Source organism: Saccopteryx leptura, chromosome 6, assembly GCF_036850995.1.
Source record: "Saccopteryx leptura isolate mSacLep1 chromosome 6, mSacLep1_pri_phased_curated, whole genome shotgun sequence".
NCBI classification, from domain to species: domain Eukaryota; kingdom Metazoa; phylum Chordata; class Mammalia; order Chiroptera; family Emballonuridae; genus Saccopteryx; species Saccopteryx leptura.
The window spans coordinates 31,254,098-31,272,258 of record NC_089508.1 but is presented as its reverse complement, the minus strand read 5'-3'; the positions used below and the strand labels follow the sequence as shown (position 1 = coordinate 31,272,258).

At 46.6% G+C, this 18,161-nt stretch overlaps 1 protein-coding gene across 5 annotated transcripts in view; it reads right to left on the bottom strand.

Moving 5' to 3' along the window:
- Window positions 1-18,161, bottom strand: part of SLC8A3 (solute carrier family 8 member A3) — a 178,999-nt gene that overhangs the window by 11,559 nt on the left and 149,279 nt on the right. For all 5 annotated transcript variants that reach the window (XM_066388379.1, XM_066388382.1, XM_066388383.1 and 2 more), the window contains one exon: window positions 4,665-4,768. In XM_066388379.1, the coding sequence (XP_066244476.1) occupies window positions 4,665-4,768 (104 nt within the window). The remainder of the gene's footprint in view (window positions 1-4,664; window positions 4,769-18,161) is intronic.

The window sequence follows — 18,161 nt, the reverse complement described above, 5'->3', positions numbered from 1 at the left end:
GCTGAGCACCAGGGCCTGCGGTTATGAGAGCTTCCCCCACACCTTCCCTGCAGCTCTGAGGGCCAGGGATAGAGGAATGAGGATGGGGGAACCAAGTGAGTGAAGCAGAGGCAGGGTTGGTCGTTTGTGATCTGCTAAGGGTCAGGTTATCATAACCATTCTGGAAAGGAGAACTGCATACAACTTGCAGCCCTGCCAGAGTCGTTTGGCTTCTCAGTGGAGACTATGACCCCAGGGGAAGCTCAGGGTGCCAAGTAACGGTGTATGAGAGTGGAACCCTGCCCATTCTCTATTTCTATCCCTAAACTCAAAATTAGAACTTGCTCAGCTTCCAGTGCCCGTAACATTTTCATGGCCACTTGGTGTCACGGCTACCATGCTGGCCAGAACTTTGAGTTCCCCCGTGAAGAATTACAGAACATTTACTTTGAGTGGTTTATTTTTGCAGATACAGCCTGGAGGTGGTGGCTGTGCACTCCTCCTCCTGTGTATCACCTGTGCCCAGCAAAGTCACTGCGACTAGTAGATGTTAATAAAGGTTTGTTCTTTGCTGACTGTTGGGGCAATTGCATTTTTCATAAATCCTGTGGTGCTATCGCTGAATGGTAGCCTTTTTGTTCTAGGAAGGGCAGGTTAAATTAGAGCCAGATAATCTGAACCAAAGAGACTATCATACTCATAAACTGAAAGTGATTTGTAGATGGGAAGATGCCAAATACAAGGTCCCTACATGGACTGGGAAGCTGACTTAAAGATATATCCAACACAGGTGGTCCCTCGCTCCTGAATTTGTACTTAACGCTAAACTCCTTCATTTCCAAGGTCCAAAAAAAAAAAAAAAAAAATTCTTGTGACATACCACATTTTCATTTTGCTGGTGTTTTAATACAGCCACTTACTCCCTGTCTCTTGGCAAATAAAAGTCTGGGACCAGCCTGCCTCTGGTGTAGAAAACTCCTGGGCTAGCTGGTGACTGATAGAGACTGCTGAGGAAGGAGTGGGAGAGAGGGTGTCTGTGAATTGTTTCTTCTAAAGATCTCTAGGAATACAACTCAGACCTGTGACCCATCATCCTGTATTCAGTCCCTGAAGACACATGTGGATCCAGATGTTTATGGAATAAAAACAAGAAGCATAGCAACTGGATTTCTCTGGTTTCTCTCATGTGGAATTCCGAGGAGTAACGGGTCAATGGGTCTCCTTACTACAATCAGATAGATAGACAGCAAGAGAGGCTGTTCACTTTGCTCCTTCTGTGGATCTGCTGGAAGGGCCCCTCCTGGCCCCACCTCCCGTGGAGACCAGAAACACAAACACATCAGTGTACCTGGGTAGGCCAGACAAGGGGCAACTCTTTCAATAGGTCCCGCTGCCCCGTTTTTCACTCAGATGTACCTCCCAACACCAGGATCATCCCTAGCATGGCAAGATGGCTTGCAGTCAGCTGGAATTTCACCAGTCTCTGGTCATTCTCTGAGACTTTCTACCTAGCAGTTAAGGATGGAGCAGTGAGCTCCATCTAGCCCAGCTCTGAATGACACAATCCCTCCCAGGCGTTTCTCCTGCTGCTTATGGTGGGAGAAGCTAGAGCTGACCTTTCACCCGTATCGAGCCTCATGGTCAGGTGAATTTCCATCTCTGCTCAGACACCTCAGCGATGAGCAGGAAACAACAGCTCTCTAGATGACTGTGAGCATCTGAGCAGTCTGTCAGGGTGAATCTGTGAATGCACTAAGAGGAGGCACGAACAGGCCCCATTCTTGGGGGTGAGTGCTTTCCCTTCCCACCTGAGACTTACACTGTCCAGGCACAGGCCCGCCAGCCTTGACCATGCTGGTCAGTGTTGCTCTCAGAAGTCCACTTCTGGACCCCAGTACTTACTCCAAGCAACGTGTTTCCTATTAATCCTCCCTTTCCCCTCCCAGCTTGTCCAAACCTTTTCATCTCACTTCTGAAATCTGTTTTGTTTACCAAGAACAGAATCTCCTATTTCAAATCCAGTCCTTTGTTTTTTTAAGAATGCCATTGTCATGTTGACCATGCAGAGACTATGCTGTTCCCAGTGCCTAAGACTCCCATGCAGCAGCGATAATGAAAAGCAATTTCTGCTGTACTATTTGTCACTCCAAGGCCAGTAGGGAATTCTAGAAATCAGGGTGGGTTTTCACTTAATTCTGAGTCTAGATAATCAAGCTTATGAACTTTGACTTAATGGTCTGATGCCAAAATATGGGAAGAACTAAAGAAACCAAAAATTAACCCTATAGACAATAGAACAGGATGCCAGGAAACAGTCACAGTGCCATTGGCACCTTTCATCTCGACATCTTGTTCTCCGGGAGGAACTGGGGGTATTCCACACCGAGGACTCAATGAGATCCTTGTCTTCTTGCCTATGCCCTCCCCCAGGACTAGGTTCCAACAGGGCTTTGCTGACATCTCCTTGGATGGAGAATCCAGTGCGGCAGAAAGGGGTCCTCCAATGTGGAGTATCCAAGGTGTTTGCGTTTGACCAAGGTTAGTCTTAGGTCGCTCTGTCCTGCTGCTGATGGGGGTTTGTGGGGAGGCAGACAAGAGCCTCTTTACTGGTGGAACAAAGTCACGGACGGCCTTCCAACCTATTCTTCTTGTCCAGAGCCAATGCCTTCTTTCCAGCTACCCAGCATGGTCCTTTTGCTGCTTTCATTTACCTAAGTACTTGGGACTTGAAAATGGATGAAGCCAGTGTACAGTGATCTGAGATGCCTGTGTGTCCAACCAATCATAAAGATATAGAGTAAATGCACGGGGGGTGGGAGGGAGGTCGGGCAGGTGTTGAGACCGTTCCTGAGAATATTCCCAGCAGCAGAAACTGGAGGATTGGCAGGAAGACAATCTGGGCAGCAGTGGTCCAGAGATTTTGATACCTTTCTTTCCACGCTCTCTGGCAGTCAGGGTCATGGCAGCATCTTATTGGGTGGCCAAGGAGAGAATGAGTAATAGAAGATGGAGAAGTTTCTGCTTCTAGAACACCAGGTGTGTCTAAACCATGTGAGCACAGAAGTGGTCAGGTCTGCAGAGCGAGTCCTCAGAAGGTAGTAAGAGCTGATCAGTTATATGGGTCTGAGAAGACCTGTCAATGAACCTTTGGGGGTACAGTTCCCAAATCACTTTGGTCTGTCCTTGGGTGAAAGGCTTTCTGAAGCTCTCTGCCACGTGAATATGAAGTAACTGCAAAATAACCACCCCCTTTGACAAACATGTGGGTCTGTTTAGTCTTCCACAAGGCTCCCAGCAGCATGTCTCCTGAAGGGGAGTGTGGGGGTCTTCCTCTTGGTATTTCCAAAGGACACCTTTACCCATTCCCATATATATTCCTCCAGCACTTTCAAAGTAGTGGCTTCCAATCATTTTCCTCAAGGGAAGAAATCTTTCCTTACATCTGGCTTGTTGCACCACAACCAGTCCCCTCGGATGGAACCTTGACAGGTATTCCAAGATGTCCGTCCAGAGGAGAGGAGACGAGGCCACTTCTCTGGTGTAGGATACTGGTTATCTCAGGATCTGAGTGATAGGCTAATTTGCAGATAGGAGGCAAAGGAAGGCTTCTGTGAACCTTCCAGCACCTGTTTTTCAAGGATCAGCACCACTACAGCATGGACAGTCCCTTCTCCAATTGGAAAAGTCTATTGGGCCCGCCCAGTATCAGTCGTCCTCCAGGGCCCGCTGGCTAGGGAGATTTCCATACTTGAAACTGCTTTCTTCCCTCTGCAGACCCTCAATTTTCTGCTTTAAAGATTGCATTATCCTAAAGTAGTCTGAATAAAGTACTCTACCTTGGGCTAGGAACAGAGGTAGAATGGGATGGGGTGGGATGCTAAGGGGAGGAAGAAGAGCTCAGGACTGCAGATTACATGACAACCTCAGAAGCCGGCTCCCTCTCAGAGAACTCTTGGAAGCTGTGGCCTCTGACAAATGGCATACCTTCTCATGCCACGGCCTACCCAACTGTGAAATAGCCAGATAAAACACTTACCTCCGTGAAGGGCAGAGGGGCCTATGGGACACTCTGCCAGTGAATAACCTGCCAAGCACTCAACAGAGGTTGGGGAATGCAGCAGAAAACGATCAAAGCATCATTGCAACATGGGCCCCCACCCCCACTAGACCCTCCCCCATTCAATCCAGGCCAGAGAGTGAGGAGCAGGAGGGGAAGAAGGCAGGTGAGGGGCACCGGCATGCATTGCATCACATTCCTCTCTTGTTCTTCTCCTCCCCACCACCCAGGAGTCTCCGCATTTGCAGGTCATTGTGTATGTGTGCGGGCTGTGGGGGAGAGTGCAGGGGACGGTGGTAATCAGATCGTTGGAACACAAGGCGGAAGTAACTCATGAGGGTAATGAGGAGCTGAGGCTGCAGTGCTGCCCAGAAGGCGGAGAAGGAGGACTCGGAAATAAGCTAAGGCTGAGAAGGCAGAGATGATACCGAAACAGGGTGAGAGCGAGAATACAGGAGGGAAAAGAATAAAAAAAGTCTGTTGGTCAAAAGGAGGAAGGAGGAAAAGGGGCAAAAAACAAGGAGAAAAAATACAGTTGCTTTTTGTTGTTGCTTTTCAGTTTGTTTAGAATTTTTTTCCTTTTGTTTGTTTTACTTTGTTCTGTTTTGTTTTTTAAAGAATCTCACACCTGATATTCCACGTTCCATCCATTTCGGTTCACCAAGGGCAATGAAGAAATTCTCTTGCCTTTCGTATTCCTCCTCATCTACTATTTTAACCCTTATGGTTTTCCTGTAGGGACAACAAGAGAGAGAGTGTGTGTCGACTGGGTCGGCAGATTGGTTGGTCACGTGGAGCACAGCCTTTAAAATCATCCCCCATCACTCTTGGCACATGCAGCCCGGTCCCGCCATGGTGGCTTTGACAGGACTATGGTGGACTGTATTGTTCTTATATATTTTTTTTAAAAAAATGATCTTAGCTTTTCTTGTCTCCTTGGTCATAGCTGTCCTTATGGGGGAGAGGGAAAGGGAGCCAGGAGGCAAAGAAAAGCGGGCAAAAGAAGAAAGGGGTCCAGGAGGACAGCAAGGGAGTGGGGGGGAGATGGGGCTGAGGTGGGAGGAGTCATTTTAGATCCCGTTGATGGTTAGTAGGAAGTGAGTCGGCAGCACATTCTACTGGGTGTCACATGGTAACAGTGGCATTTCTCTGCGCAGCAGGTAAACTGCTGGTCATTGGGAATGACCCAGGCCCCTTCTACAACAGGAAGTCTGCCAACAGTGCCTAGCTAGGGATTTGTTTCCATTTCTGTGTCTAGACCCACTTCTTATGGGAACCTCATAAAGAAAAATTTTAAAGGAAAGTATTTACAAGGAAGAGAAATGAGAGAGAGAGAGAGAGAGAAAGGAAGGCATAATTCTAACATCTCACTGGGCTTCCGTGATGGAAACTGATACAAGTGTGTTTTAACCACTGTATGATACAGGACTCCTTTCATATTTATGGCTGATGCACTCCTGAGAAAGTGTGAAGCAAATGATGTAAATCATCAAGTTCTAAATTGCCTTTGGACTTCTATCATATCAGGGTGGTGTGTCCCAAGGCTGGTTCCTTCAATGCTGATTATCAAGGGTCCAAGGGACAAGAGGCTCGACATTGCTGTTCATTTCTGGGTATCTCAATAAAGCATTGTGTCTTTTAAAAACAAATCATCAGGGAATCAACATTTTCTTGAAAATCACTCCCCTACCAAGACTGACATGAGACTGGCTGAGGCCTATCATCACAGGGTAAGTTGCTATGTGGGCTTGGATCTCCCTGGGTGGCTTTTCCTGGTCCTTCTTGGAACCACAGTGGGATTGCTGAGTCTCAATAGTGAACCCTGACTTCTCTCTCTCTCTTTCTCTCTCTCTCCCTCTGGCCTGGGACCTAAATGCTTTTTAAAGGGCAAAGAAGTGCTAACAAACAATAGCCTAAAATGTCTAATCAAAGCCTCTGGTGTTCCTGTTCCATTCTAAAGACAGGCTCATCTTTGCTATCTATGAAGTGGTAGGCTATCTGAGTTGGTTTGTTAAGCACAGGACTTGCTGTACTTAGTGTGTATTTTATGAGTACATTTTGGGTCATTTTTCTAGCAGTTTTTTTGGACACTGCTCAGTGTCCAAAAAGGACAAAGTTCACTGATCGTCAAGAGCACTTTCTGGGAATTTCTCTCCAGGCCCAAGACCCTGGCCTGTCTCCCCATTGCAGGGGCTCTGCAGCCATGGGCATGTCTGGAAGGATATGACTGACAGCTCTGCCAGGAAAGGAATGTTGCCTCAAATACTGGCAGTGCCCCCCCACCCCGATTTATCTATCCAGAAGATGATTTTCTGTCTGTCTTGCCTATTAGAGGCCTGGGGTCTAAAGGGTCATTGAAGTTGAAGGCAAAAGGTCCATCCACCCCAAGAGGTCCTGTGACTTCCTTCTACTCAGGTCAGAATCCTCTTTCCCACAGCTATAACTCTGCCTCCACTTCCAGATGCTCCTCATAGGGAAAACGGGGCACTGCAGGTGGGTTCTTCACCTAGACCTAGAATCCAAACCTGTATTTTCTGCTCAGTCAAGGTCACGGAGAGAAACACACCTTGACAGTAGGGACATGACAGGTAAGATGGCTCCTAAGGCCTGCTTTGGGGAATAGAATGAACCACAAACAGAACTCAAATCTAAATACATTGATTTGGGACTATGCCCAGGGACTCTAAGCTTAGCCCCGAGAATAGCTATCCTGTGGAAATCGGTGCTGAGAGCCTGGGCCAGTTTCCAAGGGCCGCCCTTCTGCCTTGTGCTGCGCTAGCTGGTCTTTTTCCTCTTCCGTAGATTACTAAGCCGTTCAGCATAAACAGAGAGCCTCATATACAATACTCTCAGGGCTGTGGCTGCCTCTCTCTCTCTCTTTCTCTCTCTCTTTCTTTCTCCATGCGCCATTTGTCCATCTTAAAAAAATTACCGTTGGCTCTTGATCATCCCTCTTACGAATACCATGTGACAGGCTGGCAGATGTTGGGACACAGCTGGAAGCAAAGAGACAGGGAGAGAGGAAAAGAGAGAACAAGAAAGGAAACGGGGAAAGTGAACCAGAGAGGTAGAAGAAAAGGGAAGAGAAGGAAACAAACAGATGGGAGAAAGAAACAGAAGAGAAGAATGTTAACGTTAGTGTGGAGGACAGGGTACTACACCTTTCTGAAAACTCATATCCACCATGCGGGGGCCCATCATCTCAATGAAGTAATTCTTGTTTTTCTCATACGCCTCACCATCAATTACCTTGATGTGAATTGCTTTGCTGTGGATGGAAAAATAAGTATCATAAGCAAGGAGTAGAGTTGGGGGTGGGGGGGAGCCAGCCAGGAGAAGAAACAGGAAGAGAAGGGAACAGTGGAGAGGTCCAGAAGGGTCAGAGTGCGCCCCAACACCACAAGGGCATGAGCGAGAGGGCTGCCCCAGCCCCCTCCCAACCTCACTGGGCTCCTCCTGGGCTTCGTGGGGCTTCGTGGCATGACCAGACTGGAAGACTGGAAAAAGCACAGGCTTTACAGTCAAAGGTTCTGGGTTCTGGCCCTGGGTTTGCTATGTGACCTTGGACAAACAACTGTAACCAGTACACACACAGGCTGAATGATGCTTCCACCATCCCGGGCAGTTCAAGAGCAATGAAACAGTATAAACACAATGGCTCAGGCAGTTAGGTCCTCCCATAATGTTTGCTTCCTTACCCCTTCTGCTTTGGGGACAAAGGAGATTTTTTTTTCTTACAGAAATTGTGACTAGCACAATTATATATATATATATATATATTTTATATTATTAATAAAAGCTGTTACATTGTTGATTTAAACACTGAAAAATATGAACTAACTTTAGTAACTGTTTTGTATTTCTTCTTCTTTTTTTAATATTACTACACACTTAAAAACAAAGATGGACCCGGCCCAGGCCTCTTCCAACGTTTACTTCACGATGGGGCCATTTCAGGACCCCAGTCAAGACGTCTAGGCCTGCCCAGGGGTGTGAGACATTGCTAGATGGGCAGGCATGGAGTTAAGTCTCCCCTCAGCAGTGGAAAAGAAGGGACCCACGCAGAAACCCACTCAACTGCCCGTGGGCATGGCCCCTTTCAGACTCAGACACCTGGCCTTGGGAGAAGAGACTGAAGCCTTCAGCTCCTCCTGTTACTCTTTGCTATAAAGTAGGAATATCTGTACATTCTGGCTTGGGACAACCTCTCTGCTCTCCTGAGCTTTTCAAATCACTGTTAGAGCTGGGTGTCCCCAGAGCTTCCTTTGTCCACATTGCGTCCTGTTGCACATATGTGAGTTCATTGCTCTTGAAGTGAATGTAACAGCAGTTACTAATACACCCTGGTCTCCAGTGCTGAATGCTTCAAAAACAAAGACTCCATACCCTCATCACGTGCCACACCCACTGCAGTCACAGAGACACCTGGCTAGCCAGCACAGAAAGGTGACTGTTCAACCAGCAAAAGAACACCACACTTTGGCCTTCCTTCCTCCAGAACAGTGGCGTTGGTCAAGGAGACTGACACCTGGGGTCCAGTCCGGCCCCCACCTCTCATTAGATGGGTGACCTCGGGCAACTTGCTAAAGCTCTGCAAGTCTCATTTATAAAGTGGAATACTAGAACCTACTTCATAGTGTTCCTAAATGAGATGAAGCATGGGAAGTGCTTGACAGCGTACATATTCCCTAGTTAAGTTCTTAATAAATAGCAACGATTGTTACTGAGAGCAGTATGACCTGGTTGGTGGTTTGAGAATAATACATAAAGGAATCTTATCATTTCTAGTCACTAAGTCCACAAAGAAGGGAAAATCAATAAATAGAACTGGTGTCCCAAGATATGGTGGAAATAAAAGTCAGGTCAAGAAAGAATTGGATAAATCAGGATACTAGATTCCTAATGGGCTGAGGGGGTTGGCATGTGAAGGGAGGTGGCATGGAGGGCAGCTCTCTGATTCTCACAAAATCTGGCCTTGTGTCCTTGTCAGCAACAAGCTCTCGGCGAGATAAATCACATGTCATAAAACAAAGCCTGACTTGTGCTTCTTGTGATCTTTAGTGAACAGATAAACAGAACAGGGGACGCCACCAACTTAGTTGAAGATAGGGAAATGGGGCAGACACTGAGTAGTGGCAAGAACACTTTGGGTTAGCGAGCTGGAACCACCAGCTGGAGGGTGTCAGGAGTGGAGGAGGCAGGTGTGAGATTCCCTCACCAAGATCACTCCTGGGTAAGGCATCACTTCTTGAATGTAAGGTGTCATCTTGCCTGGAGCCCCGAGAAATCCCTTGAAGCTCTTGAAAATTGAGAAGGTTCTCGGTTCTGCTCAAGCCACAAATGAGACCCAAGAACATTTAAATTTAGTCAGAGTCACCAGCCAGGTCTTGAGCTCTATTTCCAAACTTATTCTTCCCCATTTCAGCCAATGACACCATTGTCTATCAAACTGTTTAAGCCCCAAACCTAGAATCACCCTTGATTCCTTCCTTTCCCTCATCCCTCCTTTCCCTACTCCCACCTCTAACCCTCACCCATTTAATTTGCCACCATCTTTCCCTCTGCTATCAAGACCTGGATCAAAACACCCTCTCCCTTGGACTTTGCAATAGCCTCTTGAGATTTCCCTGCTCCTGCCTTTGCCCTTGACCTGCAAACCCTTCCCTGCATAACAACCAAGGTTATTTATTGAAAACGCAATCCAGGCCCCTATAATCATACCCCCCTATAATTGGATATATATAAAATCTTTGCATGACCTATAGGATCTTATATGATACAGATGCTGCTGACCTCCCTGACTTGCTAACATTCTCCCCTTGGTCCTTCTGTTCCTCAAATCAAGTCTTTTCCCCCTTAGGGCATCATTCTTGCTGTTCTCCATGTCTGGGCCTGTGCTTATCCTCACCCTTTGAGTCTCCCCATATGTGTGACCTTCCTGGAGAGGCCTGCCACGGCCACGCTGTCTCCTTGGATCGCCTTCCTCTCACCATCTCCACCTCTCCACCATGGGTCACTTTCTATCATGTTCCATCTGCTCACTCCCTTCACTGTACTCATCACAGCCTGAAGTCAGCTAGTTAGTGTATTCATTCTCTTGTGTATAGGCTGTGTGTCCACAAGAGACAGTAAGTGCCATGAGGACAGGAAACTTGCCTCCTATTTGCAACTGCCGTCCTAGTGCCTGGTACAGAGGAGGCCGCCCCCAATGACCTGCTGAGTGACTAGTCGTGAATTTCTAACACACTCGAGGCTTCATGAAATCAATCTACTTTGCCTTTTTGTAGTAAAAATATAACTCATAGGTGGTGGAGGAGAATAAGCTGAAGGCTATTTGATGGAATGCCCAAGGATTCTCAGTGAGATGAAGAGATCAGAATGCCAGTGTCACTGTATACCCTTAGCTTATCAGCCTAGTCTATCTGTCTAGTCTGCGGGAGAGCTCTCCAGCCAGCCAGGGTCTAACTCATGGGTTTAGACCAGGGGTAGTCAACCTTTTCATACCTACCGCCCACTTCTGTATCTCTGTTAGTAGTAAAATTTTCTAACCACCCACTGGTTCCATAGTAATGGTGATTTATAAAGTAGGGAAGTAACTTTACTTTATAAAATTTATAAAGCAGAGTTACAGCAAGTTAAAGCATAGAATAATAATTACTTACCAAGTACTTTATGTTGGATTTTCGCTAAGTTTGGCAGAATAAATCTTTATAAAACAACTTACTATAGTTAAATCTATCTTTTTATTTATACTTTGGTTGCTCTACTACCGCCCACCATGAAAGCTGGAATGCCCACTAGTGGACTGTAGGGACCAGGTTGACTACCACGGGTGTAGACTAAGCTTTTTGAACCCTACGTCTCTTCTATTCCCAAGTCCTCCTTCTGTCCCAGTGGCACTTACTAAATTGGTCACGGGGTCAGCTCATCGGAAACAGCTGCTTCTTGAGCCAGTATTGCTTCCTGAGGCTCCGGGACTATCCCTACCTCTCAGTCTTCTGCTGGGGTGCTGTCCAAGCACGGGCATTCCCAGCGAAGACCTGGCCGTGCTGCACGGGAAAGGTGCTCCCAGAAGCACCCCCTCCAGCAACCTGGAGGGGCTGAGAAAACACACTGCTGGGGGGCAGAGGGGAGTAAAGAGGGACAAGTATGCGGAGACGGAGAGTGATCTGACTATGGGCGATGGGCACACAACATAATCAACAGTTCAAATGCTAAGAGATGTTTATCTGAAACCTATGTACTCTTATTGATCAGTATCACCCCGTTAACGTTAATTTTCTAAGAAAGAAAGAAAGAAAGAAAGAAAGAAAGAAAGAAAGAAAGAAAGAAAGAAAGAAAGAAAGAAAGAAAGAAAGAAAGAAAGAAGAGAGAAAGACAGAAAGAAAGAAAGAAAGAAAGAAAGAAAGAAAGAAAGAAAGAAAGAAAGAAAGAAGAGAGAAAGAGAGAAAGAGAGAAAGAAGGGAAAACCCATTGCCGTGCTGCCTGGCTGGCCTCTCAGTTCCATGTCAGGCCTCTGGTCCTAGGGGGTACTGTAAAGAGAAAGAGCTGCTCTTCAATCACTGAGTTCCCTCAGGGTGGAAGGGGGAGGAAGCAGGATTTACCTGCTGAATGGATGAATGAATACTACATTGGAGGAGGACCCTCTGAATTTCCCTCTATACAACGAAAGAATCTAAGATAATATACTCATTTACATGATATTCAGCACCATGAGAATTTTCTTATTTCATGCTGTTTTAAACCATGAAACATCGCAATTATTACTTCCCCTTTAAGGTTTTATTTATTCATTTTAGAGAAGGGGGAGGGGGGGAGGAGCAGGAGGCATCAACTCCCATATGTGCCTTGACTGGGCAAGCCCAGGGTTTCGAACCGGCGACCTCAGCATTTCCAGGTCGACGCTTTATCCACTGCGCCACCACAGGTCAGGCTATTACTTCCCCTTTAAAGACAACAGATGCTCAGGGAAGTTAAGTAACTTCCCCAGAGTCACACAGCTAGTGAGCAGCAGAGTTGGGATTCTAGCATATGTCTCCTATTACTCCTATAGCTAACTTCATACAAGCAAGTGGGCAAACGCTGGGTGCCACTCCCAAGCTGCGGCCACAGCGAGGAACCACGGAATCCTTCCATTCAAATGTGGGCAGCACAGGCACATAATAAGTGGATGTGCCTCCGCACTGCACTGTGAGTAGGTGGTTTCTAACCCTCTGGCCCTCCCTTGCTAGAAATAATCTCTGACTCGGCGACCTCTTCCCTCCTGATTCCCACTAAATGGTTCTTCACCATATCAAGAGGGCTCCTCTTCATCATTTCTAAATTTACCCTGGCTGCTCCTGGCCAGCTAATACTCGGGAAGCTTCCTTGACCTGGGGCCGCAGAACGGAGCTGGTGGCGGAGCTTCCTGCCTCTCTTGGGAGCTTGTGGAAACCTCGCGGTTCAGGGCTGGGCTCTTTTTTTAGACTTTATCCTCCCAGTTGGGCACCAGCAGCTTCCATCTCTTCCCCAGGCAGGCTTTTGGCTCTGACCCAGAACAGAAGTGACCCTCCCACCTCCAACCACGTCCATCCAGCACAACGTTGATCGTCTCCCGCCCCTACACCAAGGTCCAGGGAAAAGGCTCCTTGTCTCGAGAGAAGGCTTAGGAGGATGCTTCAATTTATTTTCCCCTGAAAATAGGGTGCCCGAAAATGGCACTTCTCAGACGTTGGTATGAATGTGTGTCTGCTGGGGATCTTGTCAAAACGAAGGTTCTGATTCAGCGGGTCGGGGTGGGGCTCGCGGTTCTGCATCTCTAACAAGCTCCCCGAGTTTGCCCATGCTGCTTGCTGGTCCAGGGCCCAGGGATCCTTGGAGAAGTCTCTCTGACTCTGAAAAACTTAGGGGACGGGGCAGCTGCTCAAATGCTATTGCCAGTTGGGGAAAGGGGTCTGGAATCAACACGTGGCATTTCAGCCAAAGGTTGGAGCGCTCAGGTCCATTCTGACATTACGCTTTGAGAGGGGCACTGAGTGCACCCAGAGGAGAGTGACTAGGACAGGGAAGGGCCTAAAAACCACGTTTCAATGAATTTGCTAGTATTTATATAGTACTTGCTTTGTGCCAGGCATGGTTTGTTCTGTTCAGGAGTTTTACTAATACTATCTCAGTCCTCACGACAAACCTGGGAGGTAGGCACATGCCAGGCAAGGTGCTGTTCTCTCTGCATGTATTATCTCATTGAGTCTTCACTATAACCGGGGAGGAAGGTACTGTTTTTAGCCCCATTTTATAGATGAAAACCAGAAACGCTAAGAGACTTGCCCAAGGTCACAGCCAAGTAAGCGGCAGAGCTGTGATTTGAATTCAGATGATGTGGCTATAAAGACTGTGCTTCCAACTGGGCTTTGGCATGTGGATCGAGAAGAGAGATTCTCCGGGAGGGGATAACACCCACAACCAATAGTTCTGGGGCTGTCGCAAAGGACTGGGGCCCCTGACAGGAAGGCAGACTTCAACCCCACCGTGTGTCACTACACCAGGGAGGTGAACTGGCTTACAAGGGAGTGATTGCCCTATTCCTGGTGGTCTTACAAAGCAAAAGGAGGACCATGCATTGAAAATGGCCATAGAGAGAATTTCTGCATGCTACATGAGGCCAAGCGGATGATCTATAAAGATCTACAACCACTGGCCTGCTGGTAAACCAGCTGTCTAGGGAAAGGGGGGAGGAACCCTGACTTGGGGCACATGCTTTCCACAGTGTAAATATCCCCACTATGGTAGATTTTAAGCTACTAATCCTTTTAACAACCAACTTGCAAAATTTCTAAACATTTAACAATCAGCTCTTGTGAACAGGTGGGAGTCACTTCCCACATACTACTGACAATGTCAAATTCCACCAAAAGTTTGAGCGAGATTAAGATGGCAAAAGGTAGTTCTGATTGATTTACAAATTATTGTGCCACATGCTAGCATCTGCTCAAAATGGGTAACTATCTGATAAAGTAAGGTATTAATGTGCTTGTTAAAGCAAGCTTTTGGGGGGGAAGTTTCAAAGGTTTGGCTTTTAAAAGGAATGTGGGCGGGTGAGGAGGCTGTGTTAAGTGGACTTTCTAAAATGTCCCACTAAAGACATTCTGCCCAAATCCCTGGAAACTGACTATGATGAGATATCACTCCCATAATGTTATATGACATGGTGCTATATAGCACAGCTGACTTTAAAATAGGAAGATTTTCCAGGTGGGCTGGATCTATTCACACGAGCCCTTAAAAGCAGAGAGCTTTCTCCCATAAGAAGGGGAAGCCGGAGGGATTCATGCATCGGTCTCTTCAGAACATGAGAAGGACTCAACTCGTTATTTCTGGTTTGAAGATGGAGGGTGTCCCATGAGCGGGAGATAGGCAGCCTTCAGGAGCAGAGTGGGGCTTGGGTGACATACAACAAGAGAGGGCTCCTCAGACCTAAAGCCACAGAGTTAGGGTTCTGCCAGGAACCTTAATGAGCTCAGAAGCACACACTTCCTCAGAGCTTCCGGATGAGAGCCCGCCTGGCCAACACCTGGATTTCAGCCTGGAGTAGAGAACCCACACACCATGCTTGGACTTCCGAGGTCCAGAACTGTGAGATAGTAAGTGGGTATTGTGCTCTGCTTCTAAGTTTATTACTATTTGTTTTACAGCAACAGCCAACTAACATGGAAGGCTTAGTGGCTTGACGAAGTCAGGGACTGAGCCAGATGATCTCTTGGAACTGTCTTGCAGTATCTATTTTGTAATCAGAATACTTTGTCCTGATGGCAGGGCCACTGCTAGGCTGTACAACACCTTTGTGCAAGGTTGAGAAAAGATACAGCCCTGGTCATGTACCACTTGGGTTACAGCCAAGGTGCCTTCCTCTGGCTAGCATAGCAAATGGTAGGGTACAGGGCTTGGCACAGAGAGCACTGGCTGGATGTGAGCCTCCACCCAGGGATCTTTATGTGGTGCACAACTGTAAGCAGCAGACCTGCTTTGTGGACTCTCACCCGATTCACTATTCCACATATGCCTGAACCATGGGAATGTGGGATAGGCTAAGGCAGAGATGGATTTCATTGGAGGACTTCCTGCAGCAGGAGGAGTAGTCAGGTGGACAGGAGGATGAGCAGGCAGGGAGGCACAAAGTAGGAGAAGGGTAGGAGGAAAGGGTATATGAATGTGCACGGAGGATCACGATCTTTGCCCCTTTGGCGTCCGCTCTGGACTCTGTGGAGGAGCCCTCTGCTGCTTGCTGCTTCTCCAAACCTATGACTAGTTGGGCTGATCAAAGAAAACCTGCAAGGATGTGGCTTCCCCTAGGCAAAATGTAAGATCGCTTTGTCTCCACTGACAAGTAAGATCTGATCGCTGGGCATGTTCATGGGCGCACACCCATGTGTTTGAGGACTTGGCACTGATTCTATCCATTCTGGAATGTCTGTGCTCATAGTCGGGCACTGTAGCTCATAATCAACTCTTTGATTTCCTAAATAACCCTTTTTCCAACGCAAGGACTTCAGAATGTGGTCAGAGACACAGTGGTGTCAAACACTCCAAAGCGGCCACTCACTCTGTTTCCCAAAGGTCAGGGCAAAGTGAGGGAATTTTTAATTTCTTAAAACAGCAATCTTCTAAAGTAGACACCCTCCCTTTCGAAGGCTGTCATACACCTTGCACGGCAACTCTACAAGGTAGAAAAGATTTTAAGTCATAAATTTTTATCCTCTCTACCCTCTTTCATAGAAAATAAAGAATAACCTCTTCATCCCAGGAATTAGAAGCTCTCTATTATGCCCATCCATCCATCCATCCACCCACCCATCCATCTTCCCAGCTACCCACTTATTTACCAGAAGCATGTTCCTGCTATCATGAAACTTATAATCTAGTGGTATGAACATGTACAGAAAGCATCCCTTTTGCCGCTCCCCTTAGTATGCTTATGTGGGATTTCTTAAGCTCTAGGAAATTTAGTATCTCCACGGAGGCAATCAGTATACTCACATTGCTCAGGCAGCTCAAATCAATCTTGGTGTGAGTATACCACAGACCTCAAGGAGGCTCCTTAGCTTGACTATTGCTTATGGCTTCCATGAAAAGATAAAAGCATGTGAATGCATGTTCACACATGGAAAAACTAACATTCTCATCCACTGCTAAATAAAATTTTTCTGCTAGTACAAGAATCTTCTCATCTCTTTAAGCCACAAAAAAGATTTCTTTTCCTCTTTGCTGCCCTCTGGTTGGGAGTGCTTCATATTCCTGATTGAATGTATATGCATGTCAGTGGGCGTATGATGGGGTGCAGTGAGTGTTGGGAATGCTCCACTATTCATTAGAGGGGAAATCTGGCCTTCATAAAAACAGTCTCTGTAGCAGCCTTGCCTAGTTACTCTCGAAGGGGAATTAGATTTCCAATCCCCGTAGCAGTGGGCCTGTGCAGGTTTCAGCACCATACGTGACTCAGTCATTTACAGCCCTGTTTGAGTCCCAAGTTCTCCCTGCCTCATCCCAAAGGAGTTGGGGGGAAGGGAGGGCAATTCACAGCTCCATTTCTCTCTTCTAAGTCAAGAGGGGAAATTTAAAAAACCCACCAATGATTTGGAATAGAGCTTCTGTGCATAAAGTTGATAAATTACCTTCCTGGAGAAGTGGTGAAAATAATCTATAAAATCATTGTACTTAACAGTGTGTCTGCTCCCAGCACTAAAGAGAGCAAATGGCTGGTTATCGAATGATGGCACTGGAGATGTTGGGTCTCTCTGTCTTGCTTTCTCTTTCTGAAGGGGATCTCATTTTTTAAAGGATGGTTTTGATCTAAGAAGACAGGAGAGACATTTATATTGTATCGATATGAAACTTCAGGTCCGAGAAAAATCTTCTGATAAGTAGGAAGAGAGAAGAGCTGGCCTCTAAGGATCTGGGTCAAACACAGTGAGTGCTCCCACCTTCCACCTTAATTCCCTGTCCACTTGTGCACTTATAAAGCCCATATTTCTAGCGGATACTTTCTAGAGATCCCAGTGAATAGCAAGCCCAGAAAAGATTACTGTCCCTGGGCTGGGTGGAGAAAATCCTTCAATTAGAGACTTAACGACATGGAAGATTAGCTGATTCTACAGACATGGTCTTGAATCAAAGAGGGACTGCCCCGAGCCAGAGCTGCAGCCCTGCACAAATGCAGAGGGCCCATTCCTGCACAAGTCGATGGGGATGCTTCTCAGGGGGCTGCGCAGCGCAGCGGCCCTGGTGACAGAACAGCACAGCGACAGCCTGTCAGCCACTGCTCCCCCTCCTTTCCCAAACAAGCCGCGGCTCCTTTGGTCTTCAAAACGGAAACCTGTAGCACAGCAACGGGAATATAATAAGAAGGCATGCAGGGAAAGACAAGTACTGTATGATCTCACTTATAGGTGGGAAAAAAACCCCTCACAGACACAGAAAACAGATTGAAGGTTACCAGAGGTGAGGGGGAGGGGATGGGCAGAAGGAGTGAAGGGGGGTCAAAAGGTACAAACTTCCAAATAAGTCTTGGGGTGTAACGTACAACATGATGACTGCAGTTAACAATACTGCATTACAATTGTGGAAGTTGCTAAGAGTAGACGTTAAAAGTTCTCATCTCAAGAAAAAAAATTGTAACTATGTGTAGTGATGGAATTTAACTAGACTCACTGTGATCATTTCACAAAATACACACCTATCAAATCATTGTTATATACCTGAAAGCATATTGCATGTTACATGTCAATCATAGCTCAATAAAATATGCAAACATTTAAAAATAAGCAGTCATAAATGTCACTTAATTTGACAATAATTTGTTGTTTAAGTTATAGCTGAAGCAACCACTAAAAGGATTATTGTCTCCCTAGTTTCCAGGATAGGAACAAAAGGTGAGAGAGTTGGGAATTGAGTTTGATGAGAGCTGGTTTGGAAGCAGGCAGGAAAATTTCTGAACTCTATGGTCTGGGCGGAGGAAGAATTTCAGGCAAAGGGAATGTCTGCAGAGGAGGGCTTGCATTTCCTCAACGTCATTCCTCATTTTCCTACCACTGCATACTGACTTTGGCTTGTCTTTAGAAAGTCTGTTTGGAAATGTGGATTATCTTTCTGC